This window comes from Saccostrea echinata, unplaced genomic scaffold (genome assembly GCF_033153115.1).
Source record: "Saccostrea echinata isolate AGI-Se365-2 ecotype Australia unplaced genomic scaffold, CSIRO_AGI_Sech_v1 ptg000019l, whole genome shotgun sequence".
NCBI lineage: Eukaryota > Metazoa > Mollusca > Bivalvia > Ostreida > Ostreidae > Saccostrea > Saccostrea echinata.
Window position 1 is genome coordinate 454,629 of NW_026889768.1, and position 27,216 is coordinate 481,844.

General features: G+C 33.6%; 1 protein-coding gene and 1 pseudogene across 1 annotated transcript; one reads left to right on the plus strand and one right to left on the minus strand.

Moving 5' to 3' along the window:
- LOC133189652 (uncharacterized) lies at positions 1-10,367 on the minus strand. The gene is made up of 7 exons (XM_061325053.1): positions 10,268-10,367; positions 10,094-10,126; positions 5,791-6,009; positions 5,410-5,505; positions 4,849-5,180; positions 1,381-1,588; positions 1-400 (listed from the first exon to the last, which is right to left on the minus strand). The coding sequence occupies exons 1-7, from the start codon at positions 10,365-10,367 to the stop codon at positions 111-113; spliced, it is 1,278 nt and encodes a 425-aa protein (XP_061181037.1). The 3' UTR covers positions 1-110.
- A 2,482-nt stretch (positions 10,368-12,849) lies between these two features.
- Positions 12,850-26,725, plus strand: LOC133189520 (flavin-containing monooxygenase 5-like; annotated as a pseudogene).
- The last annotated feature ends 491 nt before the right edge of the window (positions 26,726-27,216 follow it).

Below are 27,216 nucleotides of genomic sequence, written 5' to 3' on the forward strand. Positions count from 1 at the left end.
AATTACCTTTGTGTAAATGCATGGTCTATTATACACAAAATATGCATGTATTCTATATAAATTTTTCAAAAAATTTTATAGAAAGTGTTGAATTTGAATCTCCCCTTTGATTAGGCAGGTAAGGTGATAGTTCCAAGTATATCACTGTAATCTCCACCAGCTGTTATGGCACGAACAATCATGTAGACCTTGAGTCGTGAAGTACCAGTCACCGATTCTGGTAGTCCAAATGTTATACTAGTGGCACGGGTCTCTTGCCATTGGATGATGTTACCCCCACCCAATGCAGTTCCAGCTGATACTTCAAACCTCAGTGGATGACTGGAGGTAAAAATTCCATCCCATGATACAACAAATTCTTTGTTTCCATCATGCCACGTTAAAGAGAGTTGTTTAGAAGCTACAAAGAAAGGGGATATTTTTAAAATAATTCTACTAGTTGCAAACATTTAATTTTTTTCTTCAAGGTACACACATTCATATAAAGAGAAAAAAAGAAATGTCTGCATGTAAATCAGGTAAATAAATACCAGTATTTAACATTTTGTCCCTGAGGCCATGATTTAAAAAAATTTTGTCTGCTGTACGCCATCCCCCATTTTTCAAGGTGCATTGGTAGGTAGTTTTTTTAAAGTACCTACAACAACGCTAATTGTCATTATAACCACATACTTGGAAAAAATTATTGATGTTTTCATAAAATATAAAATGTAAGTAAAAGGACAGCTTTTATTGCAATAAAAGCCTTAACATTAAAAAGAATCTTTGAAAAATGATAAAACTTATTTAAAAAATATACAATCTGCATTTCCCTGTAAACAAAACAAAAAATTAAATTATATGTCTGAAAAAAAGAGGATCAAGTTGGGATGATTTTGATGGGTCAGAGGGAGTACATCAAACAAATCAATTTTTATTGTTGGCCTGAATAGATGGATTTGTGAAAACAACATCTGTCTTTCAACAACCTGAAGCATACTTTTATCTCAGATTCTAGAGAAAAATCAAGATGTTGTCTTTAATAAAATGCTAAAATGGAGGACTACTGATGCATGTGAGTACTCTCCCTCAATCTATGCTGCCTTATTATTCTCTTCTGTGAACTTGTGTAAACATACATGTATGTATTCTTGAGCTCATTATTGTAGAAAAAAAAAATCGTGTTATAATGCGAAACTTTCGTGAATAAAAAGGAACTTTCACATTATAAAGCAAACATATGTATGTTCTCATCCACACTCAAGATGGAGGGAACATTAAAATAAATCACAGTAAGAATTAGACTTTTTTTTTTAGGGGGTAATGGATGGTGAGGGTTGTAAAGCCAAAATATATACGGTTACAGGAGATACTGTTTTTCATTTTTAAACTTGCACTCACCATCTTTCATGGGCTTGTCTGTAACCACAGTCAGATTATAATGAAGAGGGATGCTGCGCTCCAGAAGTTTATTTATAGCCTGTAGCGTAACATTTGTTTGTCCTTGACCAAGGTCAACATTTCTTACACTGGCAAAGAGCACGTCTTGAGCATCAGAAAACGAAAGTCCCTCACCATCCAAATTATACTTGTTGCTATTCACGGATATCTACAAAGAAAAATTTAAAACATTTTAGTCAGTTTTAGCTACTATATACCCTAACATAAACCATCACATTCCCCCTTCCTTAAAGGTCTTTGCTTTTTGGTGATAACATTTTGGGTCAGCAAAAGTAACCAGAGGAGTATCATCAGAAATCCACAGTTGCTTAAGCTTCATTCCTCTCCTTATCAACCATGGGTTCATGCATACCACTTTGCTTGTTCTCACGAATGTTTGAATTTACTGTCCAATCAAATTAATCAAAGAGGGAAAGGGCCACCTATTCTTTAACATTAACTAGCTATCAACAAGATGTGTTTGTGAAACACTGATGCCCCCGTATGGCAGCTTATGGCAAAGGTTAAAGTTTCTCAAATGCAAGTCAAAATCCAGGTCAAAAGATAAAAAAGTTGGTACCCAAAGAAAAGTCTTGTCTCGAGGAATATACCTGTGAAATTTGAAAGCCCTAGCTGCAACTGTTCAAAAGTTATGTCCAAGGTTAAAGTTTTTTAAAAGTAAGTAAAAAGTCAAGGTCAAGGTCAAAGTGGTTGGTATCCAAAGGAAGGTCTTGTCACAAGGATTACATATGTGAAGTATGAAAGCCCTAGCACCAACCATTCAAAAGTTATGGCCAAGGTTAAAGTTTTTCAAAAGTAGGTCAAACTCCTATGTCAAGGTCAAAGGGTCAAAGTGGTTGGTATCCAAAGGAAGGTGATGTCACCAGGATTACATACAGTGGCTGCAATGTTGTTGTTGACAACTTACACGAACGATCACGTTACATGAACGATTCCGCACGATTAATGCATGATAAAATCTGTTACACGAAAGATCCTTCACGCACAAGATTCTACATGTTACATGATCTTACACGATAGCTAACACAAAAACAATTCTTCACGCAAAATAGTTCAAATTCTTTAGGAATGGATATTTTCAAAATAAAATAAGGCTTAATACTTATTTTAAATTTCAAATAGTTATTGAATGATATTATTTCATCGACTTTGAAAAATGAAAAAAAATAAAAAATAGAAATGGATATTTCTGGAACTAAATACATGTAAGACTTATTTTAGATTACAAATAATTATTCACGTAATAAAACTGATTTTTTCCCCCCTTCTATCAGAAGATGTACATGTAGGTGGACTGTGAATTTTGATTGAATTGGATTTCAAAATATGCAGAAAGGGATAAGTTTGAAAAAAAAATGGCATGAAAATGAATTAAATTATAAGTTATATCCATGTTTCCATCTGTGAATCTCTAAAATCAAAATTATTTTACAAATCATTTTTTTGTAGAAATTATAAAATAAAAATAAATAAAAGTAAGCTCCAGAGAGAAACACTGATAAACGAAACCCCAACAATCATGTCATGTACATGTACATTCACTGACTAAATATTTATGTAAGCATTTAGAATTGTTTATTTATTGTAAAAATATCTATTTTTGATCTATTGATTTTAAAAATATCATAACCATAATTTGCAGTAAACATAATTAATATCAGAGAAAAAATCCTTAAACATCTAAGTACGGTTTATCACAAAAAAATCACGCTATTTGATGAGAACACAATATTGTTCGACTTACTACATTGCTTATTTCCAAGCGATAATTAGTTCATTCTGCTTTCAATTATGTAAATCGCGCTTCATTTATTTTATTTGGATTAAAAAAAAGACAAGCGAAATGCTTCTATAACAAATAACATTTCGATAAAAACTTACAAAACGAAATTTACATGTTTCTTAATGCAGGATCACGCACGATTAAAAACGCAAACGATTGAGTCTAATACATGCACAATCTCGCATCTTACACGAATGATCATGCACGTTGCACAAACGATTCTACACGACTGGTTTGTCAACAATAATGTTGCAGCCACTGTATATGAAGTATGAAAGCCCTAGCATCAACCATTCAAAAGTTATGGCCAAGGTTAAAGTTTTTCAAAAGTAGGTCAAACTCCTAGGTCAAGGTCAAAGGGTCAAAGAGGTTGATATCCAGAGGAAGGTCTTGTCACAAGGAATACACTAGTGAAGTTTGAAACCCCAAGCACCAACTGTTCAAAAGTTATGGCCAAGGTTCAAGTTTTTTCAAAAGTAGGTCAAACTCAAAGGTCAAGGTCAAAATGTCAAAGTTGTTGGTATTCAAAGGAAGGCCTTGTCACAAAGAATACACATGTGAAGTTTGAAACCCCAAACACCAACTGTTCAGAAGTTATGGCCAAGGTTAAAGTCTCATAAAATTTTGCAAAAGAGGGTCGAACTCCAAGGTCAAAAGGTCAAATATGATGGTACCCAAAGAAAGGTCTTGTCACAAGGAATACACATGTGAAATATGAAAGTCATAGCTCCAACCAATCAAAAGTTATGGGCAAGGTTAAGGTTGACAACAAACAGACACACAAAGACAAACAGACAGACAGGACAAAAACAATATACCCCCGGGATCTTTCGATCCCGGGGCATAAAAAACAATATGGCTGTGCCCAATGAAATTACATTTTCTATGCAAAAAATACATGACTGACCATAATATAGATCCCTGTCCTCAAACACAAGTCTGGAATATTACAGGGATGTGTTTTAATTATGTGCATTCCAAACTTCAAAGAATTTGCCTGAAACATGTGTGCCAAAAAGCTCAACCCTGTTCAAATATGAAAGAAAAAGCTTTGAAAGGAACTTACTGATTTCACAAATATTTTTTGGTTTTCCCAGTCTTTCCAGTGCAACCAATCAAACTGTCTCATTAACTATTCATGAGAACAAGTGAACAGGTGTGAATGGACCCACAAGTGATGATGGAGAAAGGAACAAAGCGTAATCAACCTGGTTTTTCAGAGGATGCCATTGGAAAAAAAATGCAGAAACTAGAAATGGATTACAACTCTGGACCCTCCTTTGGCCTGTAGGGGAGCTGAGCACCCTCCCCCAATAGTTTTGCCAGTATATACTTTACTATAGAAAACAAGGGTAATTTACAGTTGTGCCCCCTCAATAGTTTTGCAAGTAAAATACAATGCATTAGAAAATTGCCCTTGTGCCCCCTCAAAAATGACTGATGACCTTTTCTTTCTTTTTCTTTTTTGCTTGTCAAGAATTTCTGTTGGGTTGTGCCTCCCAAACTTAAATTTCATGCTTCGTACAGTCCTGCTCCTTTTACTGTAATAAACTATTTTATACAAGAGTCCTAAGTGATCAAAATGGTCAGACTTATTGTTCAGTTAGTTCTGAACTCTTACAAACCTTGTACTGCTGTACTCCAATCTTGTCTACCACTCCACTCCATACAATTCTCAGACTGTTGTCTATGCTCTGATAATAATCCATAGCTGGGTACTCTGTCACTGACAATGGTCGTGTCTGTATTACAGCGGAAGCCATTGATGGTGGCTGGTCAAATATGGTCACTCCGTTTGATGATAAACTGAACAGTAAGCCTGCTTTGTTCTGGCACTGTATTGTAGAGTATACAGTCTTCCCCTGAAGTAGGCTTGGATCAAAATCTTTGTAAGCTTTTCTGTCATCAATCTTGATTTTCTCAAAACTTTGTACTTCAATGCCTTTTGGTTGATAACCTATGAGAGAAACAACAAGCAGTATTTTAAATTAAACTCTTTTCATGTTCAAAATCTTTTGCTTATTTCTGTTTCAGATCTGCTTTTGTTTATCTGAACATTTCAATAACTAAAATATCTATATCCAAACCTACATAATCTCAATATACATGTATAACTCCTTTCTTAGTGAAAATTGTTGCCCACATTTGGGTTTCCTTTCTTTCCTTTCCCTGTAACTAATCATTACCTATAGCCCATTCACAGTATTCCAGACCAGATTCATCATCTGTCACTTTCCAGTTGACATACACAGTGTTCTCCTTCCAAGCATCAAGATCTTCTCCTGCAACATAGGGAATCAAGACTAGTGTAAACTTCTCTAATCATTCTAATAATGCCAATTGCTTGGGTAACAGGACATCCTTGCACAAAAAAAACTGCAAAACTAAAATCTATTCAGCTTAACAACCATGGTTATGTATAACAAAGAAACAATACAGTTCATTATTATTTTTGGCATGTTCAGGTAAATGTACAGCTTAATACCACTTTTATATCTCACTCAAAATACAAAATGTTCCATAATTTGAAAAGATAACTGCTTTTCATCAGTGTTAAAACTATATACCTAACAAATCACCATCTAGGACTTCTTCTATTCTGGGAGGGGTAAGGTCTACCAGAATTTTATCTGAATAAGAAACATCCTGTAAACCAGCTGAATTCTGGGCTATGGCAGTGATGTAAATATAGGAATCATGAGTCAGAGTCACTTGGGAGTTAAAAGCAAAGTTAGACAGTCCCACACTCTGGAAGTTCTGTAACTGTGTCCCTCCTCTTGTGTAGCCTAGAATATAAAATTTAAATCTTAAAAGGAATTCAAAAACAGAACTTCCTTGCACTTTTGGAGTATGTGAAAATTTTTATAAAAATACAACTTGTCATGAACAAAAAAGGTATTAAATTGTAAATGGACATTAAAACACAACAATAGGCCCAGGGGCCACATCGCTCACCTGAGCGCTCTGGCTAGGAAATGGCTTATGAATTGATATGACAAATATGCCCCTGTATTCTCCTGGGAGTCTTATTTTGAACAAATTTGAATCTACATCACCTAAGGATGCTTCCCTATAAATATGACCAATCATGGCTTTGCTGTTCTTGAGAAGAAGCGGATTCTCGTTATTTGTGTTTTGGAATTATTGGTGAATGTGAATATACAAGGATGCACTCCAATGACAATACCAGAATCAAAACTAAAAAATAGCTCGCTTCAAACTCTGGATTTGATCGGCCAGAAGATGTGTGTGCACCAGTGTTCTTATCACAGCGATTGTAAGGCTGTTAATTTCAACAAACGCCAGCTGACCTGTGAACTTTTGACCCTCAAATATGGGTACTAAAAAAGCTCAAAAGAAATTGAAGAAAATTTGAAATCAAAAAAGTTTGCCAAACTCAATAGCATCTAAACCTATTACTTTTCAGCATTAAGTACAATCATTTCTCACGTTAAATTAAAGACCTGGCATTTAGTCATCATAGAAAATGCTTCTTCAATAAATATGGAACTCACAAAAATTCATATTTTGTCAATGATATCTACAAACATACTTTGTTAAAAATCATTCTAATAATACACAGAAGTACCATGAGAATAAAATTAAAAAGATGCTCGGGTTCCTGATTGGCAATATCTATGTAGTCTCTGGAAACCAGGTCTTCTAACAAGCAGTTGGAATTTCCCTGGGCACTTCTTGTGCTTCTTAACTAGTAGTCTTTTATTCATATGAAGCAGAATTTATTAATAAACTACCACATGAAAACAAAAGAAATCTCCTGTTGTGCAGTTCTTGAAAGATGTTGAAACAAGAATATCAATAGTCTCGTTTAAAGTCAATATTTCGCAAATTCTATGGTCGATACGACCTTGTCAGCAAATACAATCTACATGATGTCGAATATTGACTGAAGTTTTTCATACAAATTGTTAGGCCATTATTTTCACACTGAATTGTCTACAGATTTTCCGTTTGCCCGATCATGACAAGGAGCTCATGTTGGGTGTGACTGTTCAACAGGGGATGCTTCCTCCTCTGTGGCACCTAATCCCTCCTCTGATGTTTTCAGGGGTCTGTGTTTGATATGCTCTCAATTTGTACTGTGTCTATAATAGATTCTACCTCCCATGTGGCACCTGATCGCGATTACTTAACTTAATGGAACTCTTTCGCGGTGAAGGTAGGAAACGTCTGTTAGCTGGGGGAATGTGCTGTTGCATTCAACGCGAGATCAAGAATTGTGGATTTTTAAAGGGCAGATATGAAAGAAGTGCTGGTGAAATATCTTGCGGAACATTCACTGAACCACGTTTATAAATTTTAAGAGAACCTAGTCCTCATGTGTTACATTTTCATTGATACTTTTTTTAGTAAGCCGACTCTTCTTATTAAATTCAAGCATTTCTTTCTGATTATCGTTACTTTTGGAAGCTGATAAAAAATTTTAAACATTCCAAATTAGACAACCTACTATTTGAAGTTCAACCCGTTGCAATACATAGTACTTTCGGCATACTAATTGTTCGAATTACCGTAAGTAATATTCATGCCCCGGAAATCTCGCGAGATTTACAGTTTCCTCGACTTCGCCGCAAAAGAGCGGCGTTAAGTTAGATAAATGTGAGGTAATCGCGATACAAAGTAGATGCTACCTCCCATGTGGCACCAGATCGCTCCTCTAATGTTTTCAGGGGTCTGTGTTTTTACTGCTCTCAGTTTGTACTTTTTAACATTTTATCTGCCATAGACGAAAATGTCGATCAATCAGTGTTAATTAATTATGGAAGAATTACTGATGTAATTGAGGCATGAATAACACAGTTTTCTTACATTATAACATTACCTATATTTTTATTTCTTTTCAGGCACGGTTGAAGCAGAAGCATTTTCAGTTTCAATTTTAGCGAAGAGTTTGATCTGAATGAAGACCAAAGGGGAACATACATTCATTTAACCATATAAATGTTATATGACTAATGAAAGTCAATAAATAAGTTGAATGTTTTTCATTGTTATCTTGAGCGTTACAATAATCCGTAAAAAAAACTTAACTTAAACCCACTATATTATTTTTTATTTTTTTTATTTTTCATTATTAATTTTTTTGTCTTCGTAAAATGTCTTTGATCATCACTTGAAACTAAACAGTCAATGGATGAAAAGTGGAATGTGTGATATTAGAAAATCTGTAGCAGAGTCCTTTTCAACACATTATCAGAATAGTATGGGGAGATCACTCTAAATTCTAGCATGTTATATATAAAACATGACAGGGCCGTTTTCTTATCTCAGATATTTTTTTTTTCTTATTGTAATGTACACGCAGGTGAGGTAAGAGATTTTTTAACGCAGCTGAAAATTCTTTTGAAAAATCTTTATTTAATCAAGGTTGTATTGAGCAGGAAGCCTAAAGATGGAAACTATGTAATAAGTTTTGCATTATCCGTTTTAACTACTTCAACTTAAATGTCATTGATTGTCTGTGTGTTTGCGTGGTTCTGCTTGATCCACTTTTGACAGCTTATGATGAAAAAGGTGCAGATAACGAACAATGATCGATCTAAAAATCTACAAACAATACAAATCTGTGAACATGGCATAAATCACGGAACCCCCCCCCCCTCCAGAAATTCCAGAGTTGGGATCAGGTTTTTAGGAGGAGTAAGCATCCCTGTTGACCAGTCACACCCGTCATGAGCCCTATGTATTGACCAGGTAGACAAGCATTCCGTAGTCAAACTTAGTATAAATTAAAACAATTGATATGAAACACACCAGCCTAAAAAACGACCCATTTATAGGTTATATTTGCTAACAAGGTCATTATAACGACCATAGAATTTACGAAATGCTGACTTTAAACGAGGTTGTTGAAATCCCTGTAACGTCAAATTATCTGTCAGGAGCCTGTCCCGGTTTAAAAATTGTTCGTACTCAGAGCATGTTCTTGAGTATCAAATAAGTTGAGAGACGTAAACCCAATATGCAGGTGTTAGCGGAATATTACTACACAAATAAGGAAAGTTGACAATGGAAAAGCTGAAGTCATCTCGTTTGTCATACAATTTACTTGTTAGTTGGCCCTTATCGTCTATAGTCAGACACTGTCTAAAGACACTCTGTGTTTTTTTTATTTCAAACCCACTTGGATATATACAGTCGACATGGAAGTAACTATTGTTAATTGATAAAACATCTATATATATGAATGTCGAGATGAAGGCCGCAGCATGTGTTCTCTTTTTCTCATGTGAAAATTTTTGAATGAATTCTGCTTCATAGGAATATAAAAACAGCTCGGCTAACAAAGGAGCATAATTAGTGCCCATCGGATTTCCAATTGTTTGTTGGAAGACCTGGACTCCGAAGACTACATTAATGTAAATAAGGAACTCCAGCATCCTTTAAATATCAACTTCAGATTCCTATTGTGTAGATCAGAGTGATTTTTAACAAAGTTATACTTTGCTGAACAATTCAAGATGCGAAAATTTCCGAGTTTCATTTTTAATTGAAAAAGCAGTTGTCTATGATATCAAAAAACCTAGTTTTTCATTTATCGTGAGGAATTGTTGTATAAAGTGTAGAAAATTCGTACGTTTTGATGTTATTGACTGTAGAAAACATTAGTGATTTTAAATTTTCTAAAAGTTCTTTGAAGTTTTTGAGAATGAACATCTGATTTACAGCACTTTTAGAATATGCTGTAGCACAGTACATTTGAAGTTTCCCCTTTACATTTTTTGTAAAGAGTAAATATAGGGGCTTGGTAGGGCATTTGCTGGACCGAGCAATGTATCTCTGTCTGTAAGGATTTTTATGAAGTTTAGGAATCCAGTATTTAGTATAGGTAGGGTAGATCGAACTCACCTTGGTTGACTGGAATGTTTATAGTATTGAACACTGAAATGTGATTTTGAAGAATTTCATCTTTAGAAAGTGAACTGCGAGTATAAGTTGGATTTCAAGACATAGACTTAAAACCAAGTTCTTCTAAAGTACAGTTATAATAATGAGTATTACAAACAAGGACAGTATTGTTACAAGGCTTGTCTGCTGGAACCATTACATTTTGGTCATGTAGTCTTTCTAATTCTTTTATCACCTCCGATTTAGTGTAAAAGTAAGGATAGATGGTTTCCATATTGTCCTTTGACTTTCTAATACGATTGTTTGATATATCTTTAAAACACTTAATCTTTCATACAATGTGTTCAGGTCTTCCCTTTCATATTCAGCTCAACGTCTGGCATAATCTTCGATAGAATTCAGAATTCTGTCGCCCGCGTGGCACAGTGGTTAGAGCGTTTGCTCTAGAGCTGCGAGTAAGGAGTTGATGCTCACGTCGCAGATTTGATTCCCAATACAGGACGTGGAGACCGGTCCTTCAAATGATACCTTATAAACCGAGTTCCCGTGTCACAGTAGGTGCTGACACAAAAAGATCCCTCACTGCTTAAAGACCGTAAGTACCGAGTACAGGTCTAAATTTGCAGCTCTCTACCGACATGTGGTGGCGTCTCAATATGAGTGGAAAAAAGTTAAAATACAAACAAACTTTCGCCAATCAAAAGATCGGGACTCTATGTATTTAGGACCTATTAAGATGATTGCTTTTAGGTCTTCATTTTCAACTATATTAATATCACCGATAATGTGTCCAGCGGGACTGTAGTTGAAAGAAGAAGAAGAGCAAGAACACTTAAGAGGATTTTGTTTTAGATGTTCAATATCAAGGCATTGTAAGATTTGTTTATAATTGAAAAGTTTGGAAGCAACAGTTTGGGAATATCTGTGGGAAATGCAGGATGTAGACTTCAAGTTGAAATACGGTGGAAAGCAAGACCTAACATTTTATGATTAAAAATGTTACTAATCTTCGCAACATCTATTTCTTTGATGGCAAATTTAAGTTTAAGGTACCAAAGGTTTGCATAAGAATTATCTTCTGACACAGGTGGTCGCATAAAGAGCACGTGCTGGACAACATCCATAATCAACAATACTAGCTTGTTTTCTTGAACAGTCTAAGTATGGACTTGCTATATCTTCTTCAAATTGCCCATTCAAAAAATTTCAAGGGAACTGAGTAAAGTTTAGTGCGAATGTGATGAAGAGCTAATTTTTTATTGATGTAAAGCAAAAGTTATCAAAAGACACATCATGTATATTTGTTCTATTGTATGATCGATATTCATGACTATGCATACGTCTAGGTGTATTGTTTAAAAGTACCATGACATTCATTTTGGCACATTGTGGATGAAATATATGGAGATAATGAACAGTATTCAAGCTCAAAAGTCCATTCAAACAATACAAACCAGGAGCAGAGCAAACACGGACCTCTAAAACATCAGAGGTGGGATCAGGTGCCATGGAGGAGTGAGCACTACCTGCAGACCGATCACACCCGCGTATGCTCCTTGTCATGATGGGGGAACAACGGGAAAATCCGTCGACAATTCAGTTGGTAAATAATGACCTAATGACCTAACAATTAGTATGAAAAACGTCAGTCAGCATTTGACTTAGTGATAGATTGTATTTGCTGACAAGGTCATTGCATCGACCATAGTACTTGAATGATGACTTTAAACGAGACTGTTGATATTTTTGTTTTATCAACTTGTTTGTCAATAACTTACCTTTTTTAGAGATTGTTCAAGAGCATGCTCTTGTGTATCGAATCAACTGAGAGATATAAACCCCAGTATTAGTCGGATGATATTTTTTTCCAGAATTCTAACCCTCATTTAAAGAATAGAGTGGCCAGGGAAGTTTGAAATGTTTATAAAGATGTTGATGCCCCCATTATTTATTACAAACCTATGCCACAACATCCTCTTATTAAGGTCAGACGACACTTTCCTCAATAGTATATAATTTTTTCCAAGAATTGTCATTGAAGCATTGCTACTATAACAAGTTACCTGACAAAAGATGAGGTACCCTACCAGGCATTTGTGCAAGATACCAGAGGATGTTATTTACTACATAATCCTATTGGAAATCACTAGCATTGGCAATATCACAATTTTTTTATGTCTTTCTTTACTTAGACATTTTGAAAACAATTTTAAAAATCACAAGATAATGATAATTATGATAAATCTGTTGTATATTTCAAAGGGTTACAAAACAGATATTCGAGAAACGTGTCGTCAGACCTCAAGTTAACCCTTTGTTTTCCCAATATAAATCAGTCCGCATAGAGTACTTTCAATTCCATAACCAACATTTGAAGTTTTACAAGTAAAAATGTCACTAGTTCAGCATAAAAACTATGTCAAGTAAGGTTTTATAAAAGGTTTGATTTGTTTTCTATCAAAACTGGTTATCTAATATTACATAAATACTTGTGGAAGCCTATAGCTCCCTTATGAATATACTAGTAGATGATATTTTTAGCATTTAAGAGATAAGAAATCTATATAGGAAACTGTCTTACCTTTGGATCTATATCTAGTGTAAATGTTTTAGATATGTGTTAAATGCTTGAATTAGCCTTCCTCCCCCAGTTTTTTCTCACAATCTAGCCTTGATGGAAACTGATCGAAACTTCACTCAAGAGCTGTTTCAACTGATACTAAGTTACCTGCTTGATTTTAGCAATCATTGACGTGATGACAAAAAAGGTTGCGGTGATAGGATCTGGTGCAAGCGGACTGACCGCCATCAAATGTTGTGTGGATGAAGGGTTACATCCAGTGTGTTTTGAGTGAACAGATCACATAGGTATATTTAAGATCACAACCAGTAATTATGTTTGACACATCATATGATTAATATTATAGGCTGATTAAAATAGTTTAGTACCTTCCTTAATCGTTGTAGATGGACTTCATTCATATATATTAAAGTGAAAATTTTCCTAATAGCAAGACTCTAACGAAGTGTTTTATTTCCTTTTTTTTCTTTTTGTCTTTGCCCTTAATTCATTACATTTAATATAACATATAATAGTTTTCACATTATCGGCTTTTTACAAGGTCAGCTAAATGTAGAGTCAATGAAGATTTGACTATGTGCTTTCTTGATCGAGCAGCAAACAAACACGACGTGCAGTAAAAGATATGATTTATTGATGGCGACCTATATACAAATGCGTGGGTTCCATAAGGGAAAACGTTTGGGAAATTTTATATAAGATTCCGTAATAAGTGCAGCATCGTCGGTAACCCATGGGTGATTCACATCAATTCTCTGTATCATTCTTTTTGGACTCAAAATCGTGGTTGCGACGATGTAAGCGCAGCATAATTTGACTTTCAGACTTAAAAGAACTTTTACAATTGATTTTTTAAAATGAAATCTTAGCTACTCAAACTGATACTATATAGAATTTTCAAAATATTTTGCTGTTCAACCGTCCAAAAATATTCTTAATTAAAAGAGATCTCTAATCAAAGTACTCAAATGTATATTTACATAGTACTGAACAAAAACCCTTTTACACGAAACATTTATGTACATTGTGATAGCAGATTAATAACAAGAAGTTCAGAAACTGTAAGAATATATCTAAGCATTGACATTATTTTTTAAAAGATGTAGTCTCATAACTGCAACGGTGTGTACAAACAAATTGAGTAACGCTCGTTAGCGCGTTATAAAAATTTGCTTGGACACACCGTTGCAGTTATGAGACATCTTTCAAAAACAATGTCAATGCTTATATTTACATTTTCGAACTCCCTGTCTTGTCTGCAAAATTTATATTTCAAAATCCCCATATTATCCTTCGTATTAATGGAAGTTGCAAGAGCTACTACCGTAAGACTGTTCACTGTAAGCGTGAATTTTGATTTTCGCTTATGACCTTGCACGGCGTTCAACGTTTGTGACGTCATAATCAAAAACATACTTTTATCTTTGACCTCCCCGTCCATGGTATGGTGTTTTGCATGCCATAGCTTTCCACACATTTTATAAGCAGAATACATGCGGAATGTAAATATAACACAAAAGTATGTTTCTTTGGAATATAACATATAAAATGTCAAAAGTTGAATTTAAATTTAGTTGGACTTTAGCAGCAGCGTTATCAATATATCAGATGTCTCGTTCTTGCCTCTGATATCACTTCCAAAAGTAAACAAACATTGCAGTAAGCTCAGAAGTTGGCTCACAGATGAGACCTCAGCCGGGAGTTTTGCTTTACCTCGGGTCACGTGCTCCCAGCATGTGTGTTGACCTGGTAACACAACCTCTATTTATAGAATATGACAGAGGGACCTGATAAAAATCTTTCGCATATTTTACACAGTTGTAAATCATTTGAAAAACATGGGTGAATTAATGTCTGTATAGAAAAATCCTCAAATTACTTTACTTTGTTTGATATTTGATTTAGTGTTTGAGTTATCTCAACAGTTGTTCAGAGTACGCACTATATTTCTAAGCGAACATTTAATTTGGGTGTGAAGAGTCAGGATATCCGTTTGAACACCGTGACAAAAGCCGGTGTAAAGACGACCCCTTAGAAATATGAAATACATGGTTACTGTCTTGAAATATAAGCGATATTTGGGCGAGGGTAAGAAAACGTGATAGAGGGCGAGGCTTGCCGAGCCCTCTATCACGTTTTCGACCCGAGCCCAAATATCGCTTATATTTCAAGAAAATATCGATGTATTTTGTTAATCCTGCAACATATTTTTACATGACCTTCAAAACGAGCTATTTTCAATCGATTTAGGTACATCTCTGCAGTTGAATATAAGACGCCATGGCGTAAACATTGCAATATTCATGACGTCACAATGCTTTTAGAACGTCGGAATACATCCACGAGGCTTTATTAGGACATTGACCGAATAAAGCTTTGGTTTATTAGGTTACCTTTATTAGGTCAATGCAAGGGGTGGTTGCAGGATAAAATTGACTGGAGGTCATTTTTTGACGTCGAGAAATGACTCTAAGGGCATTATCTGAAGTTGAAAATGACCCTTTTGCCTGTAGGAAAAGTGGCATCACCCTTAAAATCTGTATAACCTACGTGAAGGAAAATGACCCTCGTAGAATAATGACCACTTATAGATTTATTTAGGGATAATTTTTTCTTTTAAGTTAAAAAGACTAAAAGTTATAAATCAAGAGGCCCGTGGACCAAAATCCTCACCTGAGGTAATTGAGGATATCCCAATGTGTTGCGATGATCTCTTGGTCTCATTAAATCTTTCAATGTCTTTTAATAAATTGACAGCATTAATGGACTTCAAACTACACTACATGTATGTGGAAATGCTTTCATATTGATTTAACTAATGTATCATTGTTTTAAAGAAGTTTCATATTTATTTTTCGCATATCTCTTATATATATATATAGAGAGAGAGAGAGAGAGAATAGTGCACAACGTCTATCTACCGGTTAGTTTTAAAAGTTGCGTCCGAATGTCTGGGTTTTTTTTAAAGTCAATGATTTAAACAATGTACATACATGTAATTTTCGGACATATAGCAAAAGTATCTTGCAATATGAATAAGAACTTTGTGATGTTACAGAAACTTTCGTACATGTTCATTAAAACTGAAAGAACAAGCATTAATTAACTATCCTGTGTCAAACAAAAATTTTGATGCAAGCAATTTTAACCTAAACTGCGAGGAAACTTCCATGAAATCCCAGAAACCGCAAATAGTATTAATAAGAAAAACTTGATCACATATCTACAAATGTATATCTCGTAACCAACGTGAACTTGATCCATGTCATTTATACATGTACCATCTTTGATTTGATGCTCTCTTTTTTCAGAGAAAAGTTTGTCCAAAGAAAAAATATCAAATCTGTTCGAACATGAAATGAAAATGTAATTTCGCTAAATTATCCAAGTAAATACCCAATTTGTTCGAATAATTCTGAACAAAAACAATTTAATCTACTTTCTTCTAGCGCAAGAGTATACTTAATTCGTCCGAAGAAAGAACTTCTTTATCCACACAAATATTTTGTACGTCCCAAAGAAGAACTAACTTGTCAGAACTATTATCTTTTTGTCAGAACAAATATTTAATTCGTCCAAACAATTATTTTTTTCTGGGCTTCAACGGCACCATACTATCACATTATATTCTGTATTTAGAAAAGTTATTGCCTTGACGAATTTTTGTAAATTTGTTAAAGTCATAAAGATTCTAAATTACAAAATGTATTTACTAACAAATCATTATAATAACCCAGGAATTTTCATAATGATTACTTGAAATGAGACTGTTGAAAGCCCTGTATCATCAACTTATTTGTCAGTATCCTCTCTCTGTTTTAAAGTTGATTGTACTCAGACTCCTCTAGTGTACCGAATAAGTTGGGAGACGTAAATACGATATGCAGTTGATAGTGGAATATTACGAAATAAATACTCATAAAAAGTTGGCGATGGAAAAGCCGATTCTAAAGTCATCCCGTTTTGATATAGTCTAGTTGTTAGTTGGCCATAAACAGCAAGATATTGAAATATGAAAAAGATGTTAAAAAAAAGATTAAGATTAGAATCTTTCCTATTGCAAGCAATAGACATACACAATGATCACCTCCCGGAAGAAAGATCTTGTTCTGTACACGTTAGATAACTCGTTAGTTGTGCGAAAAAGTTTATCCAACCGTTTCCATGGTAATGGGAACAATTTTAAAAATCTTAAATATAAATTCATTTGTGAAGTTTCATAAGGATTTTCCAAGCCAACAGTGAGAACATCCGTTGATTAAATCTGTCTTTTTTTGTTCCCATGGCAACAGTGGTAAGTTTGAAAAAACAAAATATTAAATGAACATCTAGAGTTGCTAATCATCATTTCTGAAAAGTTTCATTATGTTTGTCCGAGTCATCTCAAAGAAAATGCTCGGACAAAATAATAGGTCAAGAGATAACAATATGTCGTCCTGATTTACATTCTTGACGTCACAAGAACAGCTTCAACTAATAGCCACTTTGACGTATCTATTGTGAAATTTTAATTGTGTGCTGAGAACGCAATATGTATAATAAATAGAAACACATGACACATGTAATGCTGTTAAATACATTTTAATTGCGTGTTTGTCCAGTGTTAATCAGAAAACGTAAGAGAATTACCCGCTGAGACCCAGCTCTTGGCATCAATCATCTCTTTTAAACTTTGTATCACTCTGTTGGAACGGGGGGTCATTTTTCAACAGTGGTCAATTTCTTATAGGTTGCACATGTAGAAAACTGGTCTTGGTTCTTTTTCTACAAAAAATTACATGTTCTACGGCTAGGGGGTCATTATTCTTCTTTATACCCGCTTTTGTTCAACGTGCAATGAGCCTGGCTAAAAATCATATAACATGACAAAAATCTTGCCAGGAAAGAGGAAAGCAATTATATTTTTGGATTCAAATTGTTATTTATTATAAAATTAATATTGCTTAATCTTGCTGAAACTTTTAAGGAAGCATGATCGTGGATTTTATTCCCACTCGATCTTTTCCCCTCCAACTTTTTCTAAGGGATGATTGAAAAAATTTGGAAAAATGTTCTAAACACTGATGGTAATTCAAATTGTTAATAGATGATGCAGCGAGACAATAAACTTTTTTTTAGAATTAGCCGCCTTTGTTTTCCATTGGTTTCAAATGTTTTGATTTTTTGATTATTTTTGAAAGTGTTCTGTAATATAATGGATTTTTTGGGTCAAATTATTCAAAGTTTTAATCAACAGAAAACACATTTAGCTAAACTATTCTTATGTTTAAGGGGGTCTGTGGTATTACACAGAAGAGGCCACCGATGGTCAAGCTTGTGTGATGAAATCCACAATTATCAACACTAGTAAGGAGATGATGACCTACAGCGACTTCCCAATACCCAAGGAATACCCTATCTACATGCATAACAAATACGTCCTCAAGTATTTTAACTTGTATGCGGATAATTTTGACCTTAGAAAATACATAAGGTTCAAAACAGAGGTATTATCCTAGAAATTAATCATTTTCCTTTTCTAACTTATAGAAATAAATTCAATTTTCAGTACGTTTATTAATTGATTGTGTTAACGTTGTTGTTGTTTCTTTATGTGTTATTATAGGTGACATCAGTAAGCAGGAGTCCAGACTTTAACACATCTGGGCAATGGAACATTACAACAAAAGATTTAACAACAGGAGAAACTAAAGAACACGTGTTTGATGCCGTCATGGTGTGCACTGGTCATCATGCTGACAAAAATATTCCAGACTTTCCCGGTATATCAACTTATAATAAAATATTATTCCTTTTTTTTTTTTTTGGTAAATGTTTGGGAATATAGGATTGAAATTTTGGTCCATCTTTGACTGTGCATCTCATCATATAACTCGTTATGTTCATGTAACCGATGATTTTATATATATATATATATATATATATATATATATATATATATATATATATATATATATATATATATATATATATATATATCAGAATTCCCTAACTTTAATTATCGTTTACATTGACATGAAAGAATTATCTAATTGTAACTCAGTATTTGTTTCTTGACATCGAAATGAAGTTTCCTCTAAATTTGTCAGGTTTAAAAGATTTTGAAGGCAAGGTAATTCACAGTCATGATTACAAACACACCAAGGGATATGAAGACAAAAGAATCCTTCTTATTGGAATTGGAAACTCGGGAGTAGACGCTGCCGTAGAGTTAAGTCGTGTAGCAAGCCAGGTAAACTAATTATGAATTATCATACAAATATTTTTAAATAAAATTTTAGAATTGTTGGTACGTCCTTGATCATTGATAGTAGTTATTCTATGAAAAGGAGGCTGAAATGATTAAGTATTTAAGGATAATATGGCTGATCTAAAAGTCGATCAATAAAAGTTTAGAAATAAGAAAAATGCATGCAGTTGACACTTGTAGAAAGAGCGACAGTTTTGGATTTAAACACATACACGCACAAATTAAGTCATTTTAAGGAAGGTGGATTATTTTACTGCAATGCAATGTAGGCATGATCAGACAACAAAAGAGTTATAAATAAATCATCTAAATGTGAAACTGGCAAATTTGCCACGAACATTGTTAAAATATTTCCCATTCGAAAATTCTTCACTCATATAGAGACGTCACCATATACCGGTGAAGGGCTTCAAATTTTGACATTTACTCGGTACTCAGGGCCATTGAGCACTAAGGGATATTTATTTTGCCATCGCCTGCCGTGACACGGGGTCTTGGTTTTTAAGGTCTCATCTGAAAGATCCGCAACCTTCACTTCAAAGTGCCGAGCGCTTAGCGAAGGAACAGTTGCTACCTATTTTTTATTGACTTAGGATAGTCGCGGCCGGAGTGTGAACCCAAGACCCTCCGATCACAGAGCAAACGCTCTATCGACTGAGCTACCGTGACGTTAATTCTTGTTTGATTAGTACAGGTAATTAATTATAACAATGTCTTTAGCCCAGATTTACCCACCTCCTCCCAACGGAAATGGATAAAAAATATGTTTGTCTTACATTTTTGGATTTAAATTCGTTGTTTAATGTATATGTATCAACCATAACTATAAAAGTTGTATTTGATACGATTCATAATTTGTACTTCGGTGAGGGTAATTGGGTCAAATTCTTCATCATGAAATGAGCGAGTTGTTAATTTCTGAATTCGATTTTCTGTACATGTGTTAAAAGTAGGTACATGTATGTTATTCGAAAGATCAATAAAAACTAACTTTATTAAGTTTTACATTTATTAAATAGCAAGTTCAACAACATTGTATTTTTTCATTAATAAGGAGGTTAATGCAAAAGTTTTGAATTTATAATATTGCAATATAAATGGGGGAGAGCACATAGAGGAATGTATATTGCCTGTTGTGGTATATTATTCTAATAGTATACAAATATTGGTTCAAAGTAACGATTAGTTAATCAATTCATAAAGATTCCACATTTTTTTTCAAATCAGAATTTTAAAAGTTATTATGTTATTAACAGGTCACAAATACAAGTGAATGTAGTCTTCAGACATATTAAGCCGCACGTGATCCACATATACATTGTATTTAAATTTTCTGTCCGTTTTCTATTCCGTTTTAAAACATTCGAAAATAATACCTGTAAATTGATTAAATTGTAAAAGTAATTTCGTTATAACATCGACTGAAATAAAACATGTAAACTCTTCGAAATTTAAAGTAGTAGTATGGTAAACTATGAGGATACATTGTTCGTATGTGTTTTGTGCAGGTAGGTAGTACCTGAAGGGGAGGACAGACTCCCCCTCTTTTGCTGTAGATTTCGTTTGAAAATTTTCTTAAAGGCTGCTGCTTCCTCCCTACTTTTTGTTACAGTGAGGTCGAATTCTGACGTTATTGCATTAAAAACTATTTCCGGAAAGTCAGTAGAACCCCAAAACACACACAAACGCAAACACACACACACGTTTTTTATTTAGAATAGTCGTTTGCAAAAGATTTTATATGAATTTTTTTATTGCTGCAGTAAGGTTCAAATTCCGCCATGTTACTACATTAAGAAATGAAAAGTAAGAGGAAGATCGTCCTCCCACAAAATTGGATTTTTTTCGGGTTTGGGCAGTAAAGATTGTTTTTGTTTGTTAATTTTTTTTATGGTTCCCCTTTACCCATTTTTAAAATATAATAAAAACGGGCCTGGTTTTGAGTATGTATATTTGTCATTTATTTTTACGACGAGAAACTTTCATTATTAATGAATTGAAGTGAATCAAAACATGAGATAATGCAAATGCATTTATTGTCATTTAAAGCATGTAACATCATAGTATTGTAGCTTCATGTTTTTTCACGTTATGATTGTTGTTGCAGTCGATACACGTCAAAGAATATATTCTCATTTTCGTGCGGTCTTTTAAAATCTTAACATGGAGAAATCTATGTCGTGTTATATATATCATTAGAAAAAAAAGAACAGCTCTACAAAGATCACTAAAAATGTCAAACATCTTCGTTAATTGCTAGGAGCCTCACATTTATGTTCTACTGCTGCTCTCATTGTAGAAATGACAGATATTATGGTAAAATGAAATTTTAAAAAATATATAGAGGATATTCAATGTTTTGTAGATGAATATGGAATTTATTTCACGAGTGGCACAGGATTTTTTGATATTTTCACGAGTGCGAAGCACGAGTGAAAATATTAAAAAATTCTGTCTCTTTCTGTTTATTATATTTTCTTTCATTTTCCCTTTCCCTCTGTCTTTTTGTAACACAGTGTCAAAGGCTACATGAAGTCATAATTGAGCGGTTGAGACGTCACAGCTAAGCGATTGTGAGATTGAAAACATTGTAAACATGGGTTTCAACAGCATATTTGGAGAAACTTTAGCAGTTCTAGTCTCTGTCAGAATGGTTTATTTACATTGACATTGTATATGATTATGGATCCACTGATATAAATTATTGTCATCCTTACATTAAATCATTTCATTGTTAAAATTTACCATTAAATGTAACGTGGTTGCTATGATCAACAGGTAGTGAAAGTTTGCGCTAAGCTTCTGGAACTTTTGCACAGATTCTAGTAAAACCAGACCTTTTCACATATTCAATTTGCCGCAAACGCTTCTTTTTATTTATGACACAATGCATTGCAATAAAAATTATTAATGTTTAACTTTTTAAAAAGTTATATTTGAGCACAAGAAGAGGATCTTGGGTATTTAATCGTGTTGCAGACCATGGCCTTCCAGGAGATGTAGAGATTCTTAGGAGATCTACAAGGTACTTCGTTTTCTTTCTAGTCTCTTAGATAATTAAAATAATTTTTTTTTGGTCTCTTTGAAGTTTAGGAAAACTTTAGAATATTTCATCTTTGTATGTACTTTGTACATGTTTTTTTTATTCCTTTATGTATAGATTGAAAGTTATTTTTGATAATAGACTATTGATTTGATCTTCTTTTTTTAAAATGTAATTTTAGAGCTCTCGGGGCTGTGATGAGTATTTTTGGTTGGAATCCAAACGACGTTATAGCAAAGAGACTGAATGAAAGATTTGACCACGCAAAATTCTCTCTGCAGCCAAAGCATCCCCCTTTAGCGCAGCATCCGACTGTACACGACGAGCTCCCTAACAGAATCATAAGCGGGTCCATCATTATCAAACCCAACATCAAGAAATTCACAAAAACGGGCGTGGAATTCGAAGATGGGTCATTTGAAGATGATATTGATGTGGTATTTTTAGCAACGGGATACAAATTTGGGTTCCCAATCCTAGACAAATCTGTTATAGAAGTCAAAACTAACAAAGTTGAACTCTATAAATTCATGTTTCCTCCTGATCTGGAAAGACACACACTGGCCTGTATCGGGTTTATACAACCGTTTGGAGCAATAATGCCTATTTCTGAACAGCAAAGTAGGCTCTTCGCCAGAGTTGTCAAGGTAATGTTTTTTATATCCACAAATTTTCCCTGTAGTGAGAGGAGACAATTCTGGCTATTCGCAGCTTGTTTTTGCTTAACCTCCTATATATAGTACTAAGAAAGAAACATTGAGTGAAAAAGTCATGTATTGAAACTAACAAATGACTAAAAACCTACATTTAAATATTACATAGACTTATATCACAATTAATTTGCTGGGCTTAAAACAAAATATATAGTACATACAAATTGACTAGATAAACATGCTGACTAGTCGCATGACATAATTCTTGCTAATCACATGACAAAAGACACTAAAGAAGCAAAAAGGTGGTGCACAAAAAGCCATAAAGAAAGGAAACATGCTGCCTTCAGTATGTGACTTTCTGCGCTACCGAGCGATTCCTCTAAAAAATATGTACAATTACTTCTCTTGTGATCTTCCTTTCTTGCTGACGTCTACCCTGGACTTTAGTGAATATTCAAGTTTAATTAGGGAATTAATTTTAAACACTGCACAATTATAATACTGAACAATTCAAAACTAAATTTGTATAATGCACATCCGAAATCAAAGTTCCGAGCTCCGTCTTGCTATATCAAAGCACATGGGCAGAGTGTAAAATTCTTCCTCACAAAGTCGACAAATAATCCAATGAGAAATGAGAATTAATTTTGATATGATGTGTCCTTTAAAGTTTAAATCTGTAATAAAAAGAACTCTGTTATTAATTGAATTATGAAAGCACCTCTAATCAGACAACTTTGAAAGGTAACAGGTGTAGTTGGGAAATGCTAATCAGTCGTTTACATGAAATTGAAAGTGCTTCGAACATGACAACATTAAGTGGTTTAAAGAATCTCTTTAATACGCAAATTTACAACACATAGGTAAAGTATAGAAAACTCAATATTGTATGATCTGAATGATTTTAGAATACATGAAAATTTTAATTATGCCTCTATAAAATTAAATATCATTGACCAAATACTGCAAAAGAAATTCCTTTATGAATATAAATTTTCAATAAAACAAAACCTTTGACTTTTATAAATCTAAAACCGCAAGAAAATGCTTGAGAAATTTACCTTATTTAAATAATGAATAATAATAATTTTTCTGAATAAGAAGAATTTCCGGCTTTTAGAAAGGTTCTTGTCATATGTTTCTGTAGTATGTTTGAGATTTTTAATATATTTTAAAAAACGTTTTAGGGAGACGTTGTTCTACCAAGCAGGGAAGAGATGTGGAATAATATCCGGATGAAACTAGACGCCATGCAGAAACAGTTTGTACATAGTCCAAGGCACACCATCCAAGTAGATTACATAAACTTCATGGACGAATTGTCAAAACTGAATGGCAATTATCCTTATTTAGGTATTGAGCCGGGACTAGTATATAGGAATTATGCAACCCTTAATATATTATACAATAGGATTTTATGAAATTACTTTGTCTATCAGAGACAGTAATTCTTATCCAAAATCTGCAATGTGAGAATATTTTTTATCATAATGCTTTAAAAATTATTTTATCTTTATTTTCCTGTTAAAGAGCTACCAACGATTGTATTACAATGATATATATATTTAAGTGTTTGAAGTAAATGTTCCAACTCGTTCAAAAAAACAACTGAAGAGCGATCCCTTTTCTGTTCTCTGACTAATGAAAATATTGAAGTAAATTTGCATAAATGTCCTTTACATTGAGATGTTAGGAATATATATGATCATATTTTCCTTTCCCTGTTACAACTTTTCAACTTGACGAAGAAATGGTACACTGAGTTTTAAATTCAGCAAGGATTTTATTTTTGGCGGAACAAGCGTAAGAAAATCTCAGTTTTGTTTTGCTTTTGAAATTTCCTATAGAATAATGAATTAAGTTCACAGTTTTAAACAATCAAGGTCTTAAAGGATTTTCTGCAGTGCATGGAATTTATTATTAAGGACTTAATTCATAGAATATATCATATGAATAAGCTTTTTCAAACAAACTTTAATCTTGTTAACCCTTTTCAGCTCAATTCTGAGTGAAAGAAATCAAGTAAAAATGTTTTATTCTCTTTCTTAAAGGTCAATATGTTTTATGTTTCATTCTGTATCAGTACATGTATATGAAGTCAAATAGGTGAAGATAACGAACAGTGGTCGATTTAATTTTTAAAAAAAAAAAGAAAGACATTATCATGTGTGAAAATAAGAAAAATTTAAATATTAGAAGTAAAGAAAATAAAAGAATATTCCTTCAAAATATAAGAAAATTGGAGGAATTTCGGATCAGCCAATACCTATTTTAGTTACTTTTTCTTTCTGTCTCAATTTGGTAATGAACAAATAATATCGTTAAAAAGAAGTGGGCATAACATGATAGGCAACAATATTTACATTTGAAAATGTTTTCTTTTATATAACACTATTTAAGCAACGCGTATCTATTTAAGAAATAAGGTATCATTTTTAAACATCTATCGGGATATAAATACGGGTTGGTCACGAGATCAAATTCCATAAAGCCCGAAGGGCTTTATGGTAAATTTGATCTCGTACCAACCCGTATTTATATCCCGATAGATGTTTTAAAATGATACCTTATTACTTATATTTACATTTGTGACTTCTTCATATTATATATTAGCCTGATTATAACTTTAACGCATGAAATGTTTTATTTTTTCAAACTCAACGGCACGAGTTTGATCTATTGATTGCGCGTCGATCCTTTATGACGTCACTGAGAAATTACGTCGAACGTTTATGACGCGAGGAACCTGTGTTTATACGGATATAGATACGCGTTGCTTTTAATAGTGTTATATAAAAGAAAACATTTGCAAATGTAAATATATCCGTATAAACACGGGTTCCTCGCGTCTTAAACGTTCGACGTAATTTCTCATTGACGTCATAAAGGGTCGACGCGCAATCAATGGATCAAATACATGCCGTTGAGTTTGAAAAATAAAACTCCAAAGGGGGACAAAACATTGCATGAACCAGAATGCCATTTACAGAACTTAGAATTTTAAACTTAGGTCGTTTAGCAATTCTCATCTATTTGTTGAAAGGGGTCTAATGTGGTCATTCGAGATGTTTCGATAATAAACATTCATGAAATCTTCGTTTACCATCGTTACACCATCGTATAGTCCATGATATCTCAGTGTACGTGCGGAAATTATCCTGAGAAAGTCACATCTTGAAACATACGTATGCCATAAGTTTAGTTGCAATCACATAGTTAAATAATACAAAAAACAATCGCGAAAAAAAATCGAAAAATATTTAAAAAGAAGATGTTATTATTAAGTTTAGAATATTAATATTGGTATACATATTTGTTATAAATAAAGAGGACGCTACTTTGAATAGTATTCAACAATTGTATTAATAAGGTCTCCTTGCGTGTATGTGATCTCACATGATCTGATAAAGTGAATGAGACGTTTTGAACAAGTTTATTTATTTATTTATTTTGCATGTAGACTTTATCTCTTTTCAGTGTACAAATATCTTTCTTGTTCAAGGGGTTGCACAAATGTTAAATCGCCGCAAACGATATCAAAAATGTCACTCTTTGACTCTTTTTTGTGATTTTAAGCAATTTATGATCATTAATTTAGTGCATTTAATTTGAATTTCATTAATCAATGTAACAATAAAAGAAAAATATAAATTCCCATCTTTCAAAAAATACCAATTTCACTAAGGTTCATTGACGTTTGAATTTTACTAATAACGGGGGCAAAATATGAGGGAAACCATCTTCGTGGACTACGTCACATTTAAGAAAGAAAAATACATTACATGGATATCTATAACTGTTGTTATCAATATTTATCACTTCAGGCAAATTAATGCTGACTGATCCCAAGCTCGCAGCAGTGGTATTCTTCGGTCCAGTGACACCTTTTCAGTACAGAGTTATGGGACCTGGGAAATGGAGCGGTGCCCGAGAGGCTATCTTAACTCAGATGAAGAGAATTGATTACCCACTTGCCACCAGACCTCTCGGCTTCTCTGAGACAAACAGTCGGAAGAGCAGTTTCTGGAAATTGTGTCTATTCATATTAGTTATAGCACTGATGTTTCAATACATAATGAGATCATGAGCTTTTTCATTCCATTGAAATTGTATTCTAATTTGATTTTTTAAAAATGACAAGGGGCATACAATGGATGCCTACCCCAACAGGCCACTTGAGCCAACCTCTATTTTCAGAGGTCCGTGTGCTCACAATTTGTATTGTTTAAATGGATTTTTGAGTATAATCACTGGTCGTTATTTTCACATTTCACGGTATATATGATAGATATTTTTATCCAATAATGATGAAATCTTACAGAATTACCACACTAATCTTCTTTTTTTTTAAATTTGTTGTAGTTGTTTGTTTTTTTTTTTTTTTTGTTTTTTTTTAAACTATTGAAATGAGAGAAAGAAAGATTTTGTACTGCTTCTTTATGCGAATTACAGATATCTTTCTGTCATGTGATTTTGTTTTCATTATTTTGTTTTGCAGTAGCTTCTTCTGTGACCAATCAGACTGATCATTTTCTTTCTGAATCTGATTCAATGCCTTGTTACATATGTGTTTTTCATCTTCGAGACCTTGTT

Coding starts and splice junctions, on each gene's coding strand:
- LOC133189652 (XM_061325053.1), bottom strand. CDS start 10,367: ATGGAAACCATCTATCCTTACTTTTACACTAAATCGGAGGTGATAAAA. Junction 10,127..10,267: donor GGTTCCAGCAGACAAGCCTT/GTAACAATACTG, acceptor ATCACATTTCAG/TGTTCAATACTATAAACATT. Junction 1,589..4,848: donor TTGGAGTACAGCAGTACAAG/GTTTGTAAGAGT, acceptor TTTTCTTTGTAG/ATATCCGTGAATAGCAACAA.